Below are 26,006 nucleotides of genomic sequence, written 5' to 3' on the forward strand. Positions count from 1 at the left end.
ACATTAACTCATCTGTTTTGGGAATGTGCATTCAGTCAAAATTTTTGGTGTGATATCAGTCTTTTTTAAATAGAAATTGGATATTACTCTGAACTTTAAAATGTAATATATTTTATCTGTTTCTTTATTAATGAGTTGCCTGTTAAGAAATTGTTTATTGTTAATCTTATTTCATTATTGGCAAAATTTCATATTCATGCTAGCAAATTTGCCACTGAGAAATCCAACTTTGTGGTCTTTAAAACCTACTTAAAATCGTACTTGAACACTCTTGAATTTTACACAAATGTTAAAGCTGTGAAAACTAAAGCCTTATGTAATGTATTTAAACTATAGGTTTGTGGGTTTTTTTTATTTATTCTTTAAATTTTTCATTTATTTATGTTCTTCCTGCCTTGCCTCGAGTGTGGTGCTTCACCTGTTGTGGTTTGTTGCTGACTACTATTGAACCATTTTGAATACAGCATTGTGCAAATAAAATTTTTTAAAAAAGATACTCAGAGGTCTCTGATTGGCCAACGCTTCCACCGAAATTTTCCCACAACATTGGCTAAAATTACCTATATTACTTGTTGTAATATAGTTCGGTTTGTAACTATATTACATCAAGTTGTAATATAGTTACAAAGGTCAAGACCCACAGGCAGGTTTGAAATGCATGTTTTTTTGTTTGCTTTTAAAATGCCACAATTACACCAGTAATCAGACTCAGAAACTAATAAAGACGGAATAGTTGTTGGATTTTTAACCTTTTGACAGTTCCTCAATCGTGTGGCTTTTGGCTCTGTCAGGAAAATTAGCCAAATCTAAGTTTAAAATTGTGATATTTTGTGAATATCTTTTCATTCTACACTTCTTATTTTTAATAACAAATTAACATATTACAGTTGGCACCAGGTTGTGTTAAAAACTAAAATTCCAATGCTGCTTGTCCAAAATACAAGCTGACTGAACAAAAATAAGATTTATCACATTATAACATTCATCCTCTGGTTTATAGGCATCTGAAAATGTATTAATAGCATGACCTCTTACCTTCTCATGAGTGAAAACAATGGACAGCAGCTAACTACTCTGACCTAATTTAAATAGGGCCCATTTAATACACTCATCAGATTCAGCTGCAAACACTCTTTCAATTCAGATTTATTTACATAGCGCAGATTCACAACATACGTCATCTCACAGCACAACATAGTAGGGTACAGACCTTAACAATTACAAATACCAGAGAACCCAACAATTCAAAGTTGCTTTTGGATTTCCTATGAGCACTACAATGAGAAAGTCTGACTCTGAGGAGCTCAAAACAGATACGAAAAAGCAAATCACAGACTGGAACAAGTCGGAAAAAGTAACTTGGAACCATTTCAAAGTAGCTACAGATCCCTAAATCATCTGTGAAAACAACTGTTTGTAAATATAAAGTGCACGGTACTGTGTGTCACAACCATGTTTAGGAAGAAGACACAAGCTACCACCTGCTGCTGAGGGACATTCTGGTGCCACTGGAACTGGTGTTTCACAGAAAGTAAATGGAATGATAAAGAAGGAGGATTGTCTCCATAACCTTCAGGAAAACCTAAAATCATCATCCAGTTTGGTCTTGAATGCTGCTGGGTATGTAAAGAAGACAACAACCCTGAATACACATTCAAAGCATAGACTGAATATGTCTATGATCCATCCATCCATCCATTTTCCTCCGCTTATCCGGGGCCAGGTCGCGGGGGCAGCAGGCGAAGCAGGTCGTTCCAGACGTCCCTCCCCCCGGCGACGCTTTCCAGCTCTTCCTGGGGGATCCCGAGGCGTTCCCAGGCCAGACGAGATATATAATCTCTCCAGCGAGTTCTGGGTCTGCCCCGGGGTCTCCTCCCAGACGGACGTGCTCGGAAAACCTCCAGAGGAAGTCTCCCTGGAGGCATCCGAATCAGGTGGCCAAACCACCTCAACTGGCTCCTTTCGATGCGAAGGAGCAGCGGCTCTACTCCGAGCTCCCTCCGGATGTCTGAGCTCCTCACCCTATCTCTAAGGCTGAGCCCAGCCACCCTACGGAGGAAGCTCATTTCGGCCGCTTGTATCCGCGATCTTGTTCTTTCGGTCACTACCCAAAGCTCATGACCATAGGTGAGGGTTGGAACATAGATGGACTGGTAAATCGAGAGCTTCGCCTTACGGCTCAGCTCCCTCTTCACCACGACGGTTCGGTACAACGCCCGCATTACTGCTGACGCCGCACCAATCCGCCTGTCCATCTCACGCTCCATTTTCCCATCACTCGTGAACAAGATCCCGAGATACTTAAACTCCTTCGCTTGGGGAAGCAACTCCCCCCCAACCCGGAGGAAGCACTCCACCGGTTTCCAGCAGAGAACCATGGCCTCGGACTTGGAGGTGCTGATCCGCATCCCTGCCGCTTCACACTCGGCTGCAAACCGCTCCAGTGCGTGCCAGAGGTCACGGTCTGAGGATGCCAACAAAACCACATCATCCGCAAAAAGCAGAGAAGCGATCCTGAGGCTCCCAAACCGAAAACCCTCCCCACCACGACTGCGTCTTGAAATCCTGTCCATGAAAACCACAAACAGGATTAGAGACAAGGGGCAGCCCTGGCGGAGTCCAACACCCACCGGAAACGTGTCTGACTTAATGCCGAGTATGTGGACACAGCTCTCACTTTGGTTGTATAGGGACCGAACGGCCCGTAACAACGAGCCTCGGACCCCATACTCCCGCAGTGCCCCCCACAAAGCCCCTCGGGGGACACGGTCGTACGCCTTCTCCAGATCTACGAAACACATGTAGACTGGCAGGTCATACTCCCATGACCCCCTCAGCAGCTCCGCAAGGGTAAAGAGCTGGTCCGCTGTTCCACGACCGGGACGGAATCCGCATTGCTCCTCCTGAATCCGAAGTTCGACTATCGGCCGAATCCTCCCTTCCAGCACCCTGGAGTAAACTTTCCCGGGGAGGCTGAGAAGTGTGATACCACGGTAGTTGGCACACACTCTCCGATCCCCCTTTTTAAAAAATAGGGACCACCACCCCGGTCTGCCACTCCCCAGGTACTGTACCCGATGCCCACGCGACATTGTATAGACGTGTCAACCAAGACAGTCCAACAATGTCCAGAGCCTTCAGCATCTCAGGGCGAATCTCGTCCACACCTGGCGCCTTGCCACCGAGGAGCTTTTTAACTACCTCGGCGACCTCTGCCACGGATATGGACGCAGATACCCCCGAGTCTTCAGGCTCTGCCTCCTCCATAGAGGACATGTTTACCGGGTTCAGGAGTTCCTCGAAGTGCTCTTTCCACCGCCCGACGATATCCCTAGTACGGGTCAGCAGTTCTCCACCCCGACCATACACAGCCTGAGCGAAGCCCTGCCTCCCCTTCCTGAGGCGTCGAATGGTTTGCCAGAACTTCCTCCGAGGTCGACCGAAAGTCCTTCTCCATGGCCTCCCCGAACTCCTCCCACACCCGAGTTTTAGCTTCCACAACTGCCGCAGCTGCCGCCCTTTTGGCCAGCCGGTACCTGTCAGCTGCTTCAAGAGACCCCCGAGCCAACCAGGCTCGAAAAGTCTCCTTTTTCAGCCTGACGGCCTCCCTCACCACTGGTGTCCACCAGCGGGTCCTTGGATTGCTGCCGCGACAGGCACCAGTGACCTTCAGACCACAGCTCCTAACAGCTGCTTCTGCAATGGAGGCTTTGAACATGGACCACTCAGAATCCATGTCCCCAACCTCCCCCGGGATGCAGGAGAAACTCTTCCGGAGATGGGAGTTGAAAACCCTACGGACAGGGTCCTCCGCCAGTTGTTCCCAGTTCACCCGCACTACACGTTTGGGTTTACCAGGTCTGTCCGGCAGTCTTCCCCGCCATCGGATCCAACTATGTCTATGATTCAAGGTGGTAAAGAAATGGCTTAATCAGGCTAGAAATAAGGTTTTAGACTAGCCTTCCCAAAGTCCTTACAATAAGAATATGTGGACCGTAATGGAGAAACAAGTCTATGTCACCAACTTTGTCGAGAGGAATAGTCACAGATACAACAAGAAGCTTGTGGTCGGCCGCGTAAACTGCATAGTTGAGTCGAGAATGGGCAGGAGATATTTAACCAAATACACTCCAGAACAAAATCTTAAGACCAGGGGAAAGACTACAAGTATTCGCATTTCACGCTGGTGGACTATAACCATATTGAAAGTAGAGCTTCAGAATGCAAAAACAAGACAAAGGAGCAAAATTTAGGAAAATAGATGAGCGAAAAGAGGGGAGAAAATACAGACAAGAGGATTTTCAAAAACATCTGTCAGGATATTAATGTCAGATATAAGCCCAATTTATATTTTACTGACATTAGATTTGTTTCTATAGAGATATTCAGATTTTGAAGATTTTTATTATTTTTTGTAGGCTAGTAGTTAGTCCAGTAGTTATCACCATGACTTATCACTAGATGTTCAGTTTGACAGATATCTGATTTCTTTTAAAGTCAAAGATTGTTCAGTTTTGATTGTTAAAAAAACTTGTCACAAAACTTTTTCAGCTTCTTTGGGGAAATAAATCTTGGATAATTATGCATATTAGCTTTATTTGAGTTTAGTGTGGTCATAAAAGTGTATCATTTCCACCTTCCATCTAATAACATTGTTGATTTTGCTGGTTGAACATAGAAAAACCCGTATGCAGGTAGAATATGCACTAAAACAGAACAATGCTGTAACTGCTATTATTACTTTTAATAACATGCCGAGAGCTCAACCCTGCAAGGCAAGTTCCAAAGGAGCAGGAGAGAGAGAGAGCAATTTTTTCATGTCCTCCCCAGGAATTACTCTCTGAAATTTTACTGTTTATTGTCCCTCCCAAAAATGAAATGGGATTTTCACCCTGGTGGAGAGAAACTATAATAATGTGGTTGTTCGAAGAATGCTTTCCACTATGTTCACTGAACAATCATCCTCTCTATTTACACCCCCTGTCAAAAGTTTTAGGACAGGTTCTAATTTATTTGAATGAGAAAGTGTCCTACAACTTTTGACAGGGGGGTGTATAAACCGGTATCTGATATCTGATAGGGGAAGCTGGGATGTATTTAGGGGTGGAGGACAATAGTGACATATTTAAAACCCAGATAAAAATCGTGTTAGCATGCTGTGAAAGACAGTCCAGCCCATCTGCATCAGAAAATGAAGTGGTCCTTCCACAGTGCAGTCCTGTGCTCCACATCCATAGTTAGTGCAGGTTCTAAACTTCAGGTGTCATCTACAAACCCATGAATCTGTGCCTTCGCATGGCTTTGACAAACCATAAAAATGGCATTGGAATTATTATAGTGTTACACTTTAATGCAATATCAAAATCACTGCAGAAACACTGCATATAATAGTCAATACAATTTGGCAAACAATCTGACTCGAGATAATAAGAAATGTTAACATTCAGAACAGAATGAAAAAAAACAAACAAAAAAAATCTGCACTGCACACCACACTGAAAAACACAGAAAAGTGCTTTCCATGTATAAAGGCAGCAATGTGTGGTTTTGCAGATGGCAGGAGGAACATGTCACATGGAAATTACAATCTGGGAGGATTATTTAATGTTGCGCAATATGCGGCGAGCATGGCTTGTTTTAATGGCAGCCAAAGCTTCTTCCAGTGTGGAGATGAGATACAGGAGGGTGCTGGGATCAGTTTGAAGGACTCTGCTGCTGTAATCACTGTGGCTGTCATAACCTCTTGTCAGGAGCAGACGCATTGTCAGCATAGGAATCACCTGCTGACAGCACGAACGACTCGCCAACTGGCAGAAAGGAGAAGGAAGAAGGAAACACAATAAGAAAAGAAACAAAAGGGACAATCAAGTTACAATCTGAATAATGACAAATTAAAGTTTTAAAGCTTCATGTCCCAAGGACGCCACATTTTTTGTTGTATTTGTAATGGAATGTCTTGGGAGTGGAATGTCTTTCTCCTTTACATATTCTCTACCTGCTACATTTTGGGGTCATATTAGGTGATTCCATTTATGATTGCAGTCTGATGATGAAGATAAATTCAATGACTGATGCTATGAACTTGTAACTGATCAACACTGAATCCCATTCTACTCAAAACTGTGTTTTACTTATACACTGATCACCAACAATGTTAAAAATCGCCTCCCTAATATTGTGTAGGTCCCCCTTTACACCACCAAAACAGCTGTGACTCACTGAGGTGTGGACTCCACAGCCCTCTGAAGGCATACTGTGGTTTCAAGCACCAAGATGTTAGCAGCACTATCTTCATACTTGGTTGACAAGCTGCTCTACAAGTAGGGTTCGGTCAGGGTGTCTACTTGCATGACTCAAGGGAACCTTTAACAACTACTCAGTTAACAATTTTATATTCTACATGTAGCAAAATACAACAAGAAAAGCACCAAGAGAGTGCAATGCTCCGCCAAGACTGTTCATTCCTCAATTTGTGTATTCACAAATCCTGGCAACATAGAATCTGGGCATTTAATATAGATTGACCCACAAATGAAGTAAATAAATTAAAAATTACCTTGCGTAAGCACAGGCATGTTTTATGCATGCGCATGTAATGTACAGATACTGAATTGCGTGACCAAAATATGTAGAGGGTCGAGTGAATTGATGCAGTTAACTGACACAGCATTCACTTGTTGTTATGGTTATGCCGTGCCAACCGCTATATCTTGCAATGGGAAATCCTTAGCACATCCGTGGATCCAGACTATAAGCTGCATCACTGCCAAAATTTAATGAGGCGGTCCTTGTGTCAATTCTGACCTTCACTGAAAATTTCATCCAAATCCGTTAGTCCGTTTTTGAGTAATGTTGCACACGGACAGACAGATTCACAGACAAACATACGCTAATCATCACACAACTCTACCGCATTCCTTGGTAGAGTAACAAACACAACAGCAGCAGTTAGATAATAAAATAATCATTGAGCATAAATGCATAAACCCACACACCTGTACATCTAGTCTCCATTCCAGGTTGTGATAGGAAGGCAGACTGGAAGGCAGATGACTCAGGATACTGCGGATCTGACTGCGGTGCTTCAGGTAGAGCTGTGACAAAAGAATGCAGGAAATCGCCACCATACTGATAAATACAAAGTACTCACTGCTCAGATTATTTCCTCACATAAATAAAACATTGTAATACATAAATGAATAAGTCACCTGTAAGAGGATCTGGTTAAGCTCTTCATCAAACCCCAACACCAAGACTGAGTCCAAGAAATCCACTTCAGTGAGCTATGCACGTGCACACGCACACACACACACACACACACACACACACACACACACACACACACACACACACACACACACACACACACACACACACACACACACACACACACACACACACACACACACACACACACACACACACACACACACACCTTCATTTTCTGATTTTGACACTCATGAATACTAAAACACCAAAAACAGGTGGAATATCTGGCTCACCTGTTTTTGGTGTTTTAGTATTCATGATGACACAACAAGGAACACAGGAAAAAAAAAGGTACACAAAATGTAACAGACAGATGTAATGATTATATTTATTGCATTCTGGTTCCAGGTAAAATGTTCATTTAGGTTCAATGATCAGATGTACAGGGACTAAACACAACAAATCAGATATTAATGTTGTTCCATCTGCTCTCTCGTAATGCCAGGGCACAAAGTCAGCTGTCCAGGTAAATACTGAAGAAACAACCCCAGTGTACATCTGTTTTGAAATCAAGGACACAGTAATTCACACATTCAACTTTATCAATGCTGACTTATAAGCCTTCTTCTTGCTACATATTTTACAATATATGTAAATAAATAAAGTATTTCATGTACACAATGAAAACGGTACAAATTCAGTAATGGAACTTAGAACCTCAGTCATTTTGCAGAGAGAAGTATCGGATACTGTGATACTCACCATGTGTTTGGAGCTCTCTAACATCAGAAACATCAGGCCTTCCACTCCATGCTGTACTATTTCGACTGGAACACACAGTTTTCCTGCAAGCAGTAATGCTTTATGAACTAACTTCGAAGTTCTCACAGGTGGTACATAACAAAAATGATATGCCCAGTTCTACATAACAATAGCAATATTGCAATTAAACCGTCCTTAACATAATGGAACACACATGAATGAAACCGTTTCACCTACAGAGCAGGGGCAAACCATTTCAAAATCATTATGCTTTTTCTTTTGTGGATACTAATGACGTACTAATGAGCTGCACCGAGTCTGACACTTATCTCAAGCTACTACTATTACTACTACTATAACTACACTACTCACAAAAAGTTAGGGATATTCGACTTTTGCTTGAAATTTTAGGATGAAGCTAAAATGCACTATAACCTTAACAGGTGAATTTAATGTGACTTTCTCTAAACTTGTGAATGCCCATGTCTAAGAGTTCAATGTTTCAGTACTTTCTGCACAACTTGCTGTTTGTTAACAAGGAGTTTAATGGCAAAATTCACAATTGTTTGATCCATGAATCGACCAATAAATGTCCTGGTTCAATTAGAAGTGGTATTTAAAGAACCTCAATGACCTGAGCACCGCTCTTCAAGAAGAGTGGGATGCCATGCCTCAGCAGACAATAAGCCGACTTGTAAACAGCACGGGACATCGTTGTCAAGCTGTAATTGATGCTGAAAGGCACATGACAAGTTACTGAGACATTGACATTTTTGTTGTGGTAAAACCACCACTGTTGTTGGCTGTTGTTTTAACAAATTATTTGGGATGAGGAAAGCCCCATTGCATGTTGCTACTTTTATGATATACCACTGTAGCATGAACTTTTTACATTTTCCATAAATTTCATCCAAAAGCCAAATATCCCTAACTTTTTGTGAGCAGTGTAATAATAATAATATCTAAAATTAAAGCTATTATAGTACTGATCAGTTACACATATTATATAGTTCACCAGACTTACAAAATAGCAACAAAAAATACATCTAAATGCAACTTTTTGTGCTTGACATAATTATGTAAAACAAAACATTGGATGACAGTGGTTCAGTGAAGCACTTTTGATGCTGCTGCTAAAAATAATACAGCTTACAGCAGCTCAACAATACATCCTGGCTTTAATGTGTAATTTTTATTCATCTCCTTTTAGATGGGTTGTAATTCAACTTTGTGGTAATTTCGGAGGCTATACAGAGCCATATTGTTGGTTGTTTTAACTAAATATATATTCCTGAAAAAACAGAAACTGTGAAAATGCTACAGCACTACAAGCTTTCAAAATGCTGTATAAACATACAAGACACACAGACAGAGACAGATAGACAGATAGAGTCTTACTGGCTGCTCCCTCATATATCTTAGGGCTAGTTCCTCTCCGTAGGAACTCCATTGTGATACGACCAAATTCTCCAACCACTAAGGACCAAAAAAAGACAATATATATACAGTACATCAGTGCCATCAAACAAATTTTATGTGTTTAGCTGATCAGTAACATACAGGCAAAACTAATGTCACTATGTTCCTGAACTATTCTCACATGTTTACAATTAAATATTTTCATGAAGCACAAACATCTTTTCTCTCTCCCCAATGAAACCAACAGATGGTTAGCTGTCTTTATTAACAAGGAATGATATAGTGAGGGTCCGAGCACTGAACAGTGCAAAGACCCTATTGGAATGCAAAGGTTTATTATTATTTGTCTGACGGAATAAGTGCATTTTTGAGGGCCTAAACATGCTCTAATTCGCGTGAAAATTTCCAGATGCACCTGAACTGGCGAAAAATTTGAAATTTTGTAGGAATTGTGGAGGTGTAAGGCAAAATGACTCCATAGCGCCCCCTACACTTTCCCATGGGCAACAAGTTTAACCTACAGCTACACAATGTGGTACACATGTGCAGCACGTTAGACTGAACAAAAAAAGTCAGTGACAGCTAGGGTTGCAAAGGGGCGGAAAATTTCCGATAAATTTCCAGTAAATTTCCAGAAACTTTCCATGGGAAGTTAAGCTGGGGAATTTTGGAAATATTCCATATTAGAAACTTTCCATGGGAATTATGGGAATTTATGGGAATTATTGGGAATTTATGGGAATTAACTGGAAATTGGGGGTATTTAAACAAACTGTATCATATCCAAACATAAATGTAAATATTTTTTTGTCATAAGAAGATATCCATGCAAAATAATACAAAAACATTTCAACAGATTTATTTCAGTAGAACTTTAGTTTTTATTCTTGTATGAACAATTATTTTAATGAACAACCAAAACATGAATGTTGAGTAAATACTCACCCCCTCCCCCACCCAATCAAAAAGTAAAATGATCAAATTTGAGGTAGCTACCACCATAATTAGCTAGCCTCTTAAATGGTCAATGAAATGAAAAATAGCTTTCATTTAGCACCTAACTTACCAGCTAGTTAGCTACTGTATTAATACATTTTTATTTAATATTTGCAAGTTAAAGCTGCTGTCCGGAGTTTCCGTTTGTTTTCAATTTATGTATCATTTTTTAACAAAGCTTAAATGTGTTAGTCTAGTTCGATACTATAATATAAAGTTAGTATAACGCGATATGAAAATTTATTCCTGAGCTCCGCCTTCCTCTCATAGACCCCCATGTTATTCCAAAAAGCGCCGGTGGCTGCCGACCAATCAAGTTCGAGCTTCAGCTTTGTCATGCTGTCAATCAATGGTTACGCGCACAGCAAGCAAGCCCATGCAGAGGTGGGCGAGCTACGCACTACGCAACCGTGTGCACATTTGTTTTGCTTGTGGAGGAGAGAGCATCAGGGCTCAGCAACTTCCAGAAAAGTTACCAATCCCACGGCTTGTCAGGCCAAGAGACTGCAGGACGTTTTTTGGCTCGGGGTGCTCGCGTCGCTCCCCGACCACGGCCTCCATAGCCCGGCTGACGGCTTCGTTTAGATGCCGTGGTCGGGGTGCTCGCGTCGCTCCCTGACCACGGCCTCCATAGCCCGGCTGACGGCTTCGTTTAGATGCCCGACCTCTGGAGGAAGATGTTGGGGCGTCTGGGACATACTCTTCGTCAGAGGAGTCATGCAATTCTGAACTCTAGATAGAAATAAATAAACAATGTAACACATATACATGCGTAAATGCACTAAGTTTGATAAACAACGTCATCGAGAGGGATACACGAGTGTAATCACATATTGAAACTTTACTAGTTCGTCCTAGCAGATTCATGTTATTTTGGTATTAGGACAAGTTAGACTCAATACAGCATTCTAACGTAATTCCTTTATTATTTACTAAATGTACTAAATGTAGAAGAGGGGAAAACAGCAAAACAGGCGAGATGCTGCAGCACTCCGGGCACTTCTCTCATGTACTGCGCGCGTGCACAAATAAAGGGGCGAAATCAGAGGGAGGGAGGGTGGGACCAACAGTGTTTTGGGAGACACTGCGATTCAAACTCCGGACAGCAGCTTTAACAGGGCTTGGGTAAATCTATTTACCTCCGCCAGGAGGTTATGTGATCACCGGAGTTTGTTTGTCTGCCTGTCTGTCTGTCTGTGTGTGTGTGTCTGTTTGTCTGTTAACAGCATAACTCAAAAAGTCATGGACGGATTTTCACCAAATTTTTTACAGGATGTCCGGAAGAGCAAAAGCAACAATCGATTAGATTTTGGAGGTGATCAGGATCACCGTCTGGATCCAGGATTTTTTTGAAGGTCGAAGGACAATTGAGAGATGGTCGTCCATGACTTTTTGGGTTATGCTGTTAACAGACAAACAGACAGACAGACAGACAGACAGACAGACAGACAGACAGACAGACGGCATGGCGGAGGTCTGCGCTCTCCGAGTGCTTCTCTAGTTACCCCATGATATTATCAAAACTTACTTGACTTTATATAGTCCACGGGCTCAAATGTGGGGCTTCAATAGTCTTGTGCTTTGAGCTCAAAAGTGTGGCCTCCAGGCTTCAAGAAATCACCTGTGCATGTGATGGAGGAATGCACAGTGCATGTAGGGGGCGTGGCCTCAATAGCCCTGCAGTAAGCAGTGTGCTGTGTGCATGTGATTGAGGAGTGTATCTGCATTCAATCTGGTTGTTTTAGCCAAGACTATGCTACAACATATTCCCCCCAACTATATTTAAGTTCCCTGTTAAGGGCCAACCTTCAATTTTGTAAATTTCTTATTTATTCCCATTTATTCCCATATATTCCCGTTAATTCCCATGGAAAGTTTCCAACTTTGAAAATTCCCGGAATTTTGCAACCCTAGTGACAGCCATATTCTAATCTCAACAGAAAGTGTGCTATTTTGTGTTGATTTTCACATTTTGGCCAGTTTTCATTACTTTCTAGAGCGAACTCCTCCTAGGGCATAACTCCAATTCACCTCAAATTCGGCCAGTACATATAGCAGGCCTTAATGATCAAAAGCTATCAAAATGTTCCTCAAATGTCTAAGGGAGTGGCTGTGGTGAACTCTGGCACTTGATGCTTCGCCATGAAGCATCAAGTGCTGTGTAAATGCCTTGAACATGCTCCAATCTGTCTCATAATTTACATGTATGATCAGAGTCCTGCCCTGATCACATCCATCTGTCAAAACCCATTCACAGTCATAGCACCACCTGCTGGCAAAAGGAAATGGCATATTTTACACTTTGATGTACTATTCTTAGCTTGTTTGCCAGATTTGCATCAAATGTGGTGACATAAGCCTAAATATGTTGATGATAATCTACATAGAAAATGGTGACTTGTCATCAAAATGCGCATCTCTATGGCGTGGCAAATTTCGTTGTCTCACCATGACTAGTGAAGTGTTTCTATCTCCGCTAATCCTGATCCACTCTCTCCCAAACTTCATGTGCTGTATACCAGGCCCAGTCTGAAGACATACACACAAAAATTTAGTCATAGTCATAACGCCACCTATTGGCAGAAGGAAGTTTAGGCATTATGTTACTGTATGTAAGCTGCTGAACACTTGAATTTCTTTCAGAACTAAATAAGTATCTATCTATTACATTTGTATGTACCATTGCCACAAACTTTGTCATATCATTCTTGAAATTGGTCAGCTGAGTCTTCACCCCCGTGTGAATATTTTGACATTTTACACAATGCTGTTTATGTGGCAATGCATCGTTGATGTGACAAAGCACTTTTTTACAGATTAGGAATGCTCAAAAGCTCACCAAAATTACCACACACATTACCATTGGCTAAAGGAAGCCCACTGTAAGCATCTCAGTACTGTACCTGCTATAGCACCACCTACAATATTTTTAACAAATAGCCCTCGCAGCACATTTAACCTACGTCCGCAAAATTTGGTTGGGATGTGTAGGACATCAAGACGCACAAAAAATCCTCTTCGATCCATACCCTAAACTCACCAGGAAGTCCACCATTTTTAATTAATTGGACAATTTTTGGTGATTTCTGTCATTTTTAAGAACGAACTCCTCCTGGGGCGCAACTCCTACAGACCTCAAATTTCGACAATATATACACTCACCCCACCATGTCCAGCAGCACCGACCACCGCTGAGCCAGTTAACTTAGATTTAGTTCCTTCACCGTATCATGATCTTGCTCCTGCCTTTAGTAAGACAAAAGCCCTGTCTCTTCCCCCTCATCGACCATATGACTGCTCTATAGAACTTCTGGATGGCACAACTCTGCCCACAAGTCGACTGTATAGCCTGTCCAAACCCGAGCAAAAGCTATGGAGAACTATATTCGAGGCTCTATTGCCTCAGGAATAATCAGACCCTTATCCTCCCTTGTAGGAGACGGTTTTTTCTTTGTGGAAAAGAAAGACGGCTCTCCTAGGCCATGCATTGACTTTTGTGGGCTAAATAAAATCACTAAGAAGAATTCGTACTCTCTGCCACTAATGGACTCAGCTTTTACTCACCTGCAGGGGGCAAGGATCTTCACCAAACTAGACCTATGAAACGCTTACCATCTGGTGTGAATAAGGGCTGGCGATGAGTGGAAAACCGCATTCAACACACCTCTGGGGCACTTCGAGTATTTGGTGATGCCTTTCGGCCTCACCAATGCACCAGCAGTCTTTCAGAATCTCATCAACTATGTCTTGCGGGACATGATTAACCCTTTTGTTTTTGTGTACTTTGATGATATTCTGATTTAGTCACCAATTCTAGAGGAACACATGGGCCATGTACGCTGTGTGCTGGAAAGGTTGCTGAAAAACCGGCTTTACGTTAAGGCTGAAAAATGTGGTTTCCACACCACCACAATATCCTTTTTGGGCTATGTAATATATCCAGGTCAAATCCAGATGGACCCGGGGAAACTGAAGGCGGTTCAGGAGTAGCCAGTCCCAGCGGACTGCAAACAGTTACAACAAGGGATATGCGCAACTAGTTGTTTAATCGTTTAACCGCCTACTCATTTATTAAACGTTTAGTATTTTACCAGTCGGTTAAACACTGCATTAAGCATCATGCACCTTGTTCTTCGCGCCTCTGCTTCTTTGTAAACAGGCTGAGCAGCCAGGGAGAGAATTGCTCCTCCTCCCCTCACACGAACACGTAGCAGGGGCAGGGCCACACAGTTTGGGGAAGAAAGTTTGGAAAGGTAAAGTGGGAAGATGGTGACGCTCCCGCGTAAGAAAATCAGCACCGTTTGGCAAGCAGATGACAACAAGGTCGCCTGTCAGCTGTGTAAGTAGAAACCAGTGTTGCCAACTTAGCGACTTTCTCACTAAATCTCGCGACTTTCCAAAGCGCCCTAGCGACTTTTTTTTGTCAAAAGCGACTAGCGACAAATCTAGTGACTTTTTCTGCCGTTTTGGAGACTCTGACAGGAAAACTCGGATCATTCTACAGTTACTGTCCTCAACGAGCAGCAGGTGCTGCTGTGAGCGTCTCCCCCTCCCAAAGCACAGGCTGTCAGTCCAGTAACCCCACAGCAGTCCCAGTGTCTGATTAGAGGACACATCACTCCGCGGCCAGACGGCAGATGAATCGCACATGCGCAAAGTCACTACAGATCCCATCCAGACTTATGGAGCGGGATATAAATGAAAATGTTTCTTCACTGTCATTATGTGGCTTTATAGACTAGTCGACTAGTCGCAAATAAAATTTGAGACTAGTCGGTGGGGAAATTAGTCGAAATTCCCATCCCTAGTTACAACGCTTCTTGGGGTTTGCTAACTTTTACAGGAGGTTTATCAGAAATTACAGCAAGATTGCTGCCCCCCTCACCGCACTAACCTCCTCACTCAGATCGTTTCAGTGGTCCACAGAAGCAAACCAAGCACCGGTTTACAACAGCCCCGATCCTCACACAACCCGACCCTTCTCTCCAGTTTATTGTAGAGGTGGACGCCTCAGACACTGGAGTCGGGGCCGTTCTCTCTCAGCGCTCCCCTGCAGACTAAAAACATCACCCGTGCGCCTTCTTCTCTCGACGCCTTTCACCAGCAGAGCGCAACCACGATGTTGGCAATTGGGAACTTCTCGCAGTTAAGTTAGCATTAGAAGAGTGGCGGCATTGGCTGGAGGGGACTGAGCAGCCATTTATTGTGTGGACTGATCATAAAAATTTTGAATATGTTAAGTCTTCCAAAAGGTTAAACCCCCGCCAGGCTCGGTGGGCTCTATTTTTCGGTAGGTTTAACTTTTCTCTTTCCTATCGCCCAGGATCAAGGAATGTCAAGCTTGATGCCCTTTCCCGATGGTATAAAGGGAAAGAAGAAACCGAAGAACCAGGAACCATCCTACCAAAGTCCTGCCTTGTAGCCACACTGACTTGGCAAGTAGAAGACATACGCCAGGCCCAACAACAGGAACCAGACCCAGGTAACGGCCCTCCTGGGAAACTGTTCATTCCTAATTCTGTTCACGCACAGGTGCTGCAGTGGGGACATTCTTACCGGATAGCCTGTCACCCTGGGACCAGCCGGACTCTGGAGCTAATCCGACAAAAGTTTTGGTGGTCAACTATGGAAGCGGATGTTAAGGAGTATGTTGTGGCCTGCAATGTCTGTGCACAGAATAAAACCTCTACCCTGGTCTGCTCCAGCCTCTACCGGTCCCAAAATGTCCTTGGTCCCATATTGTGGTCGACTTCGTTACCGGGTTGCCGGTCTCCCAAGGTAACACAGTAATCCTTACCATCGTTGATCGATTCTCAAAAGCCGCTCATTTTGTCCCCATGCCTAAGCTTCCCACAGCCAAGGAAACTGCAGAGATGATGGTCCAACATGAGTTCCGCCTCCACGGAATTCCAATGGACATCGTGTTGGACCGTGGACCCCAGTTCATCCCTGAAGTATGGAAATCATTTTGAAATGCATCAGGAGCCAAGGTTAGTCTAAAATCTGGTTTCCATCCACAGTCCAATTCGCAAACTGAGCGCACGAACCAGTCCCTGGAGGTTCTCAGAGAATCCCATGTCCTGGAGCAACAAGTTGCCATGGATTGAATATGCGCATAACTCACTACCTAATGCCTCCTCCGGGCACTCCCTTTTTCAATGCTCCCTAGGCTATCAGCCCCCCCATTTCCTTCTCAGGAACTGGACATCAACATCCCCCCCGTCCAGTCGTTGCTGTATCATATGCGGACTACATGCCGGTGGGCACGATTGGCTCTCCTTTGCTCCTCCCGGAGGATGGAAGTCCAAGCAAACCGCCACAGAAGGCTGGCTCCCAAGTACCAGCTGGGGCAGAAGGTTTGGCTCAAGGCCAAGGACATTTCGCTGCGCATGGAGTCAAAGAAGCTGGCCCCGAGGTACATGGGACCTTTCAAGGTAGATCATGTTATCAACCCCAGCTCAGTACGTTTGCACTTACCTTCTTCCATGAAAGTAAATCCCATGTTTCATGTGTCACAGTTGAAACCTGTGTCGGAGAGCGCTCTGGCCCTCCCTGTCCGTCCCCCTCCACCTCCCAGGGTCATTGACGGTGCCCCAGCCTACACTGTTCCTTATAAAGCACATTGTAACTGAAAAATGTTATGGGCATGGCTGCTTTGAGTGACAGTTCGGTACCATCACAGGACAGTCCAAGGCCGAGAAACGCTTGCATGGTCTGCTTTCACTTGTGCTTCACCTTTTTGCTCATTCTTGGATTAGCCACGTGTTAGGAGGAGTCAGTTATTTGCATAACGACCTACTGCACAGCAGGTTAGGAGTTCAGCCTACTGTTACTGTGGTGATGTACCCAGTAAGAACTCAACCACCATGGTAGCAGTGAAAGTGTAAAGTCTAACTTAAGCAATCTCATTAATCCCAAATCTTGCTTTGTGGTGCAGTGACCAGGTCTGAAAAAAGAAGCTGATGCAGACATGACTGAAGCCTGCATTCTTTCTAACAGCTAGAAGTCTGCGCCTCTTTGGTTGAAGAAAAAAAGTCAAATGAGATTGCATGGAAATCTATGAGAAAAATGACTATTTTGTTCTGATCCTACCTCACTCATTCACTTTCAAAAGATCAACTTGGCAACTGCCAAATTCCAGGCTCAAGGCTCCAAAATGGTATTCCACAAACCAGTGAGCGATGTCACAGTAGCTATTTGCATTATTTATACACAGTCTATGGTGCCAACACACTGAGCTTTGAGATTGCTGTTCATCCATCTTCATATACAGTCTAAGTGCATCGCAGCTTCAAGGTGGAAATACTCAACTGTGGTGTTGACTGCTTTGATATATTGGATATGAAGATTTTAAAGGCATTTTATTTTGAAATGGCACATCAGATTGACCCCAAATTGAGTGGGGGTCTTCCTGGAGTGGTCTACTACAAGACTGAAGTGGAATGAGTCTGTGGAAACTACCAGATTTCCTGTAATATGAATCATAATTTTGCAATAATATACTGTAGGTATGAAGATTTTAAAGGCATTTTATTTTGAAATGGCACATCAGATTAACCCCAAATTGAGTAGGGGTCTTCCTGGAGTGGTCTAGTACAAGACTGAAGTGGAATGAGTCTGTGGAAACTAGGAGTTTTCCCGCAGTTCTATATTACCGTAATGTCAAGTATACACAGGCTCCCCTAAATACGAAGGCTTTCTCATTTCACACCTTTCTCGGTGGAGCTGGATTGCTTCACACCAGTGTTTTGAAGCGGGTTTTTTGCTACGGTAGGTGAGGAGGGTCAAAAATCATCAGTCTCAGTGGTGCACGGTGCCCCTTTGCATTTTTTATTTCGTGTTTTTATTTCGTGCGTCTTTGAATTTTATTTCGCCATTTTTTTATTTCACCCCTAATAAATACAGCTGTTTTGTTTAGCGAGTAGGTGCTGCATCTCTACAAAGTTTAAATCACTTTTTCACTCCACTTAATTATTTTACCAGTGACTTTATACATGATCTTCAAAAAGGAGTATTCATATCACAGATCCATGTAGTACACTGGGCAATCTTCTGCTGTAAGCCTATAGAGGGTTTTCACTGACGTCACGACTTGGGCGGGACCCTCGTTGCGCCACTCACTGTAAACAATAGCACTGAAAGCAGTGGCGACTTGTATTTTTTGGGAAACGTTTTTTAGTGCGTAATGCCATGTCGAAAAGACTCAAAAGCTCGGCAAAACGCATCAAAGATGCATTGGAATATCGGGAAGGACTTGGATCGCACAAGAAACCCTGATATTTCAAGAAGCTGCGGTTTATTTGTGGCGCAGATCCGCACGAGTTGGCTCCCTCCTCCTGGACCCACGACGACCCGGCCATTCTTCCTTCAATCACGTATCCCGATATAGTCAACTACTTAGTTTTTTCACCGAGTCCATACATATCGGAAGACCTAAAATCTTATAAAGGTTTTTAGGCCTACAACCGGATGGTGTGTGGATGGGTGAGGGAGACCCAGTACCAGGTCATCAACGACCATTGTGTTGTGAAAGCAAAGGTAAGTAACGTTAACGTTATTTCATTGTTAGTTATCAATCTAGCCTGAACTACATGCTATGATTACGATATTCAAAGTACAGTCTAGGGACTGTTAATCTTTTTTTTATTTATATATATTAAAGACCCCCAGTTTGCTATCCGCACTGTAGGCTACACCATCTGAGTTCGTTTCATAGTGTTTTAATTTAGTTAATTCACTTACCCATGCGCAGAAAAGCTAAACAAAATTCTTTTATGCTACATGTCACACACGCGTTGTTTTTGACTAATAAACGTCCTTGTGAGGTTGTCAGGTACTCCATTCTCAATCAATCAAAGAGAAACCACTGGAACCCTTGATCATTGCAGAGAAGTCTGGAGGTGTACTTGGAGCCCACTGCACATGTATGGCAGGCCTTGGAGAGACATGCTCGCATGTTGCTGCATTACTGTTTCTTATCAAAGAAACAGTAAAGTTAAGGGACTCAAAGACAGTGACACAAGAAAAGGCTTACTGGTTGCGGCCTACTGCAATGTCAAAGGTGGACTATAAGGAATGCCAGAAAATTGACTTCACTGTCAAGAAGAGGACTCATTTAAACGAGTAGGCTATATGAATTGTGCCACTCATGGACAGTCACTTGGAGAATCTTGTAGTGTTCATTCAAGTGTTCCAGTTAGGAAAACAAAACAGCCAACAAGTGATGAGATCTCATCCCTTTTTATTGCTCTTCACAACAGTGGATCCAAGCCTGCTATTTTGTCCCTGATTGAGCCTTATTCTGACAGTTTTGTACCCAAAGTGACTGGAGAAAACATTCCTCCTGTGTTGACTGAACTGAGAAAGGATGAGGCAATTCTCATGGACTATAAAGATCTACTGGCCATGTGCAAAGGCATTGACATTACAATCTCAGAGGAGCAAGCAAAGGCAGTTGAGGCTGCAACAAGGCGCCAAGCTTCCTCTAAACTGTGGTTTCAATTTCGTGCCAGTCGAATTACAGCATCTAAAATGAAAACTGCATGTTGCACTGATCCAAAACAACCAGCACAGAGCTTAGTCAAAAGTGTGTGCTATCCTGAGTCCTACAAGTTCACGTCAAAAGCCACTACTTGGGGATGTAATCATGAAAAATTTGCTCGTGACATGTTCATAGATGTGTATAAGAAATCTCATGAAAATGTGAAAGTACATGACACAGGTTTTTTCATTAATCCAAGTGTGCCGTTCTTGGGTGTTTCGCCAGATGGCTTTGTTTCTTGTGATTGTTGTGGTGTCAGTGTACTAGAAGTCAAATGTCCATTCTGTGTGAGAAATGACTCAAAGTTAGACAACTTAATATATTTGGATAAGGACAGTGAAGGGAAACTGACTCTTAACAGAAACCACCAGTATTTCTACCAAGTGCAAACTCAACTTGGAGTGTGCAAAATGGAGTCAGCTTATTTTGTTGTTTGGACTGAGAAGGACTTGCATTTTGAGCAAATTTTTTTTGACGAAGAATTCTGGGGCATGATGTGTGAGAAGAGCAAGAACATTTTTGAAACAGCCATTTTGCCTGAGTTGGTTGGCAAGTTTTACACAAGGCTTTCTTCAACCTGTGCCGACGCCTCTGCACAACCTGGAACATCTGTTTCAGATAATTCACATGACTTTGATTGTGCTGCAAGTGCCACTGCACAAGATCAAACTTGATGTTTCTGTGGCCAAATTGAGTTTGGAAGAATGATTCTATGTGACAATGATAAATGTCATTAAGTGGTTTCACTATTCCTGCATCAATTTAAAGGTTGCACCAAAGGGAAAATGGTTTTGTCCTCTGTGCCGAAAGCTACCTCAGTTTATTACAAAAAAGCAAAGAAATCCCCAAAGTAAAAAACAGAAAAAATATATACATTTTGGTTAGCTGCTGTGAAGTTTTGCTCGTCAGACTAACTAACATTGTATGTTAAATTATTTGTAATTATATAGTTATACATTTGTTTTGGTAAATGTATCATGTTCTGTACTATTTTTGATATTGGATTTAAAGTTAGATTTTTGTAAACCTCTTCCATTTTTACTGTGACTTCAGTTTATCACACATTAATGTTTAAAAGTGTGATAACTTTTCTTTCCTTAAATAAATATGTGCACTGATGACAGTGATATTCTGTGTGTTCTTTTCCAAAACAATGACTTAATGACAGTAAAAATAACAATCATGTATTGATAATTTTAGGTTAGAAACTTTAGGCTTGTATAGACACAATCTTGAAATGGACATTATTGGATGCTTTTATTGACAAGGTTAATATAAAAATACACTTTAGTCATAGTCAACTACAGAGGGACAAAGGTTCACCAGAGCACAAACAAGTCCAATCTTATCTATGGTACAATAACCATCACTGTCTTTGCACATCAAGAAGTCAATCGGTAATACTCCCTCCAAAATAGTATATTTCTGACGCACACAGCCAATTACACGTTCAACATGAATCCTGACGTGGGCAATTTTCCTTGTGGTTTCTAAGTCAACATGAGCCAACTGTGACTTTCCACGCGTGAAGGCTGGAATTTTTACATGAGCCATCCTACAAGCTAAAGCGGTCTGAATATTAAAACCACGGTCAGCTGGGATTAGATCACCAGGAAGTATTTTTTCCAGAAAGCCATAGTTTTCTGTAATGTATTTGTCATTTGCTCTTCCTCCCCATGCATTTGAAATGTAGGAAACTGTGCCCTGAGGTGTAATACCAATCAAGAATTTAATTGTGTTAAGGTGCTTGTAGGATGACCAGGTTTCTGCTCTAGCTACAAGGTTTGACGGGCGTTCTATGAAAACCTCAAAACAGTCGATAATAACAACACATTTTGTTCCAAAATGTTTCCTGAATTGCATTGGCATGGTCTTTTGTAATTGCTCTCTTTCTGGCCATACAATAAGTGGCTTCATGCGAATAAACATGACATCAATGACATCACTGACCACTCTTGAAGCAGTAACTATTGACACGTTAAATGCATATGACAGGAAGGTGGTGGAAACATTAAGTCTAAGGCGCATCAATGTCAGAATCAACTGCTGGAATTTGTCAAGTGACTTCTTCACAGGCAGGTGGGGACCAAGGAATGTGTAGATTGCCAACAGTATCTGGTAGGTGGGTAGGCCAGTGAAAAATAAAACCTTTTCATCATTATCAACAAAGGCACTTCGGTCATATGTTGAGGACAAATGTGCAACATCAGAGCTCAACCTAATGTTTTCAGTTCTGAGACTCTGAAGTTCAGCAGTCATAGCCTCAATGACATCACCAGTCAAATCAGTTTGAGTCCCTATGCAGCACAAATTACTGCTCACACCATAACTTCTTGAGGCGTCTTCATTAGTTTGATCATCAACATCATCAGCAGCAGTAGTAGCAGCATTAACATCAGCGTCGTCATCATCATCACCAGCAGCAACAGCAGCAGCTTCAGTCTTCTGTTTCTGCTGGGTACGAGCCATACGACACTTGTAGCGCGAGTTCCTGGTTTCTCCGGTTGACTCAGGAGAACCTTCTTGCTGCCCTATCAGTCCAACAGATGGCACCCAGTCTGGGTCATCCTTTAGGTAAAGGTCAGCCTTTTTACCTGAAATAATATGAGAAATACAAGACATTTTAACTAAAGTCATTAATGAGCTTGAAATGAATTATAATGAATCAACGTCAGCTTCATTTATATACTACAATCAGAATAGCTAATGTCCTGACAAAGTGCCTGACAGTATTTAGAATCAAAATATAATTATCATTACATAAGAAAAGTTGTTTGGAACTGATGCACTCTGTTACACTTACCCGACAAGAAATGTGCCGAACAAAGCCTGATGTTGTCCAGATTTTTCCCTCGTAGATCTTGGTTAAGCTTCGCTAACCACAAGCGCCTCCGTTCCTCTGGTAGTTTTTGGCATTCCTCTCTCTGGTTTTTTAAAACTTTTGGAAGTCTGTAGAATTCCAAATGTTTTTCTCGGTCTGACTGGTTGGTACAACCGAAGAAACGGCAATAATTAACCATTTCTTTAGACGACGATCGGGATCTTCCCAGGACTTGCTTTGTTGTGGTATGGAATACCATAGACATATATAGGTAGACACCTCATAGGCTGTCGAGAGACGTGCTTACAGCGCCGCCATCTTGGACCGGGGCCAGCCGAGGCAGCGGTGCATAGAAGTCTATGGAGGAGAGAGGTACTGCTGAATCTAAAAGTGGAATTATTCGCCGAATTTTGAACCGATTGCCAAACTGTTTGATTTTTAGAAACGTCACATGTGTAGCTACTATACAAAGTGCTCGGATATTTTTTTACAATGCTGGTTTTGCCACTCAACACTTAGATGCCGGACTTCTGTTCAGCCTATGGATGCTCTAATGAGCGCTGTAAGGGAACAAGAGCATGTGGGATTACTTTTCACATGTAAGATGTAAGTAAGGAATAATATATTGTTACCAGGTTGTCATAGCTAGAGTGAAATAAACGCCGAGAAGACGGATAGAACCCCTCAGCTCCGTGTCTGGCTTCTACTACCCATGATCTAACCAGCTCTCTGCATCATTCTGTGTATTACACAGCTGCTTACCGGTGAAATAACTAATCTGAGACAATTTTTTTGTTTAAAATTCGATGTTATGAATCTAGCGTTCCTAGCAACTTACTGCAGTAATTGGTGGGTTAGAATACAGCATCTGATTGATCTAATAGCCCTGATTTATGATGGAACTATTTTTGTTGTAGACAATTCTTTATCTCTAGCTACTTTTCTCACGTTTAAGCTTTCCCAAAGAACGTGATTTATACACGTGATATAATAGTAATAATAACAGTAATAATAATGATAAAACTAATAGTAATAATAGCAGTAATAATAGTAATAATTGATATAATATTAAGAGTAGTAATAATAATAATTATTATTATTAACAGTAGTAATAATAGCAGTATGGCAAAACCTTCATTGTAAAAAAATATCCGAGCACCTTGTATAGTAGCTACACGTGTGACGTTTCTAAAAATCAAACAGTTTGGCAATCGGTTCAAAATTCGGTGAATAATTCCACTTTTAGATTCAGCAGTACCTCTCTCCTCCATAGATGTCTATGCACCGCTGCCTCGGCTGGCCCCGGTCCAAGATGGCGGCGCTGCAGGCACATCGCTCGAGTGGGCAGCCGCAGTCAATGAGGCGTCTACGTATATATGCATAGATATATACAAACACTAGATGTCTCAAGACGGAGTCGGCGGCGTCGTCACTTGGCGGCCATCTTAGGACAGGGGACTGCTCTGGCGCACTGTACCGTAGTCAATGGTAAGGTGGATGATTTCCTCACTTTAACACTCATAACTCGCTCAATTCTTGATTGATTTACAAACGGTTTAGTTTATTACAAACCTTATTAACGTGGCTATGATTCAGGCTCAATTCCGAAGCGCAGCTTTTCGTTTTGAAAAATGCAGCATAGTTGTGTGTCTTTTCTGCCTGGCTACTCACATTGAAGATGGTGTTACTCACGATCTGATTTTCAATTATTAGGTTTTCCTGAGACCAACGTTTTTTGAGAACCTAATCTTTAGGTGAAATTACATTCTTTGTGGTTGTGGTTGTATTTATTTGCGTGTTAAGAGACTTTGATTGAGACCTTAGACTTATTGTTTGTATACATCTATGCCTGGATTAGTTAGCCTGCAGCCGAAATGCATTGTGGGTAATGTAGGCACCAGGTTCATGAAAAGAAAAGACAACATCTCTGTTTGTTGTGCATTGATTTTGGTTGAGCTTTGTTTTTATCTGTGCATTAGAAAGCTGATAGTAATAAAGAAGTGCAATGCTAAATAATAAAATTACATTTACATCAATTTATGCTGAAAAAAGATGATATCTGTGTTCATTATTATATGAATTCAATGGTTTTAATTATTCTTATGTAAGCAGTAAAAGAAGTACATCTCTGACGTTTATAACAAACCAAGCTGTTCTAAAATCGGTTGAAAATTGAGCAATCTACAGTGATTTTAAAATCCATGCTCCATTGACTTTAATGTTATGAGTGATCGAGCAGCCCTGTCCCAAGATGGCCGCCATGTGGCGACGTCGCTCCCCATAGGCTGACAGCGCTCATGAGCCATCTGGTGTTTGTATATATCTATGTATACATGTCTATGCGGAATACCGCCAAGATGGCGACTTACGGTCCGATGACGCACCGTGAAAACCCTGAATTTGAGGTCGTTTTTGACGGTATTGCCACTTATATTTACTTGTTTAACATATCGTACTTATTTTTCCACTAATGTAAATTCTAAAGAACTTAACGTTGTTAGTGAATGGAAGACAAGTATAACTAGAAAATATTTCCTCTGATACTTCTCTGCTTAAAACATGCACGTATGCACATAATGTAAGTGAACAGAGCAGTATTACTGCACTACTAGTACTGCGTGGTGTTCTTATCTGGCTTGGCAATACGGTCACGGTCTGATTCTTAAGAGTTCGGCTGAAGGAAGCTACGGATCAGCTGACAATCAGCAGTTAACAGTAGAGCAAAGTCAGCTGATCCTCCACTGTACGGCTCAGACTACGTGCTTACCTTTAGTGTCTACCTTCGGTAAGAAGGCCAGGTGTAATTTATGTTCTTCAGACAGAACCAGCAGCATCCTGAACAGCAGAACTCCCTCTTAGGAGCAGACAGACGTCAACCCGGAAAACCAGCGGAGTTCTTCTTTTCTGAGGTCTCTCTGCAGCCATTGTTTTCACCGCATTACTGCCCTCCTCTGGATCCAAAGTTCAGTCCATGTCGGATTCTTCTTCTTCTTCTTTTTGTTTAATGGCAGTTGGCACGCAACTTTAGGTGCATTACCGCCACCTTCTGGAATGGAGTGTGGGGCAGGAAGGCCCCAGCAGTCCTTAAACCCTCTCTCTTAAACCTGTTCTTTCCATAAATAAAAGCAATGCTCTAGCAACATGTTTCAAAGATAAATTACTCAAAATTTCCCTGACCTCGAATTTAATTTTACTATCACAGACTTTCCTCTTGAATACTCTTCTCTGCTGCTGAAACTTGGGGCAATAAATTAATAC

The 26,006-nt window shown here is 42.2% G+C and overlaps 1 protein-coding gene across 4 annotated transcripts; it reads right to left on the reverse strand.

Annotated features, from left to right (window-relative positions):
• Window positions 1-1,130: 1,130 nt before the first annotated feature.
• Window positions 1,131-26,006, reverse strand: commd2 (COMM domain containing 2). Of its 4 annotated transcripts, XM_022213649.2 has the most exons (6): window positions 25,516-25,743; window positions 9,370-9,447; window positions 7,972-8,054; window positions 7,209-7,283; window positions 6,996-7,094; window positions 1,131-5,807 (listed from the first exon to the last, which is right to left on the reverse strand). In XM_022213649.2, exons 1-6 carry the CDS (start codon window positions 25,580-25,582, stop codon window positions 5,598-5,600), a joined length of 612 nt encoding a protein of 203 aa, XP_022069341.1. In that variant the 5' UTR covers window positions 25,583-25,743; the 3' UTR covers window positions 1,131-5,597. The 4 variants fall into 4 exon arrangements, with proteins under 4 accessions (XP_022069341.1, XP_051803284.1, XP_051803282.1 ...); XM_051947324.1 differs by lacking the exons at window positions 1,131-5,807; window positions 6,996-7,094; window positions 7,209-7,283; window positions 7,972-8,054; window positions 9,370-9,447 and adding exons at window positions 21,160-22,521; window positions 22,731-22,908 and having other exon boundaries at window positions 25,516-26,003; XM_051947322.1 differs by lacking the exons at window positions 1,131-5,807; window positions 6,996-7,094; window positions 7,209-7,283; window positions 7,972-8,054; window positions 9,370-9,447 and adding an exon at window positions 21,160-22,908 and having other exon boundaries at window positions 25,516-26,006.

This window comes from Acanthochromis polyacanthus, chromosome 4 (assembly GCF_021347895.1).
Source record: "Acanthochromis polyacanthus isolate Apoly-LR-REF ecotype Palm Island chromosome 4, KAUST_Apoly_ChrSc, whole genome shotgun sequence".
NCBI classification, from domain to species: domain Eukaryota; kingdom Metazoa; phylum Chordata; class Actinopteri; family Pomacentridae; genus Acanthochromis; species Acanthochromis polyacanthus.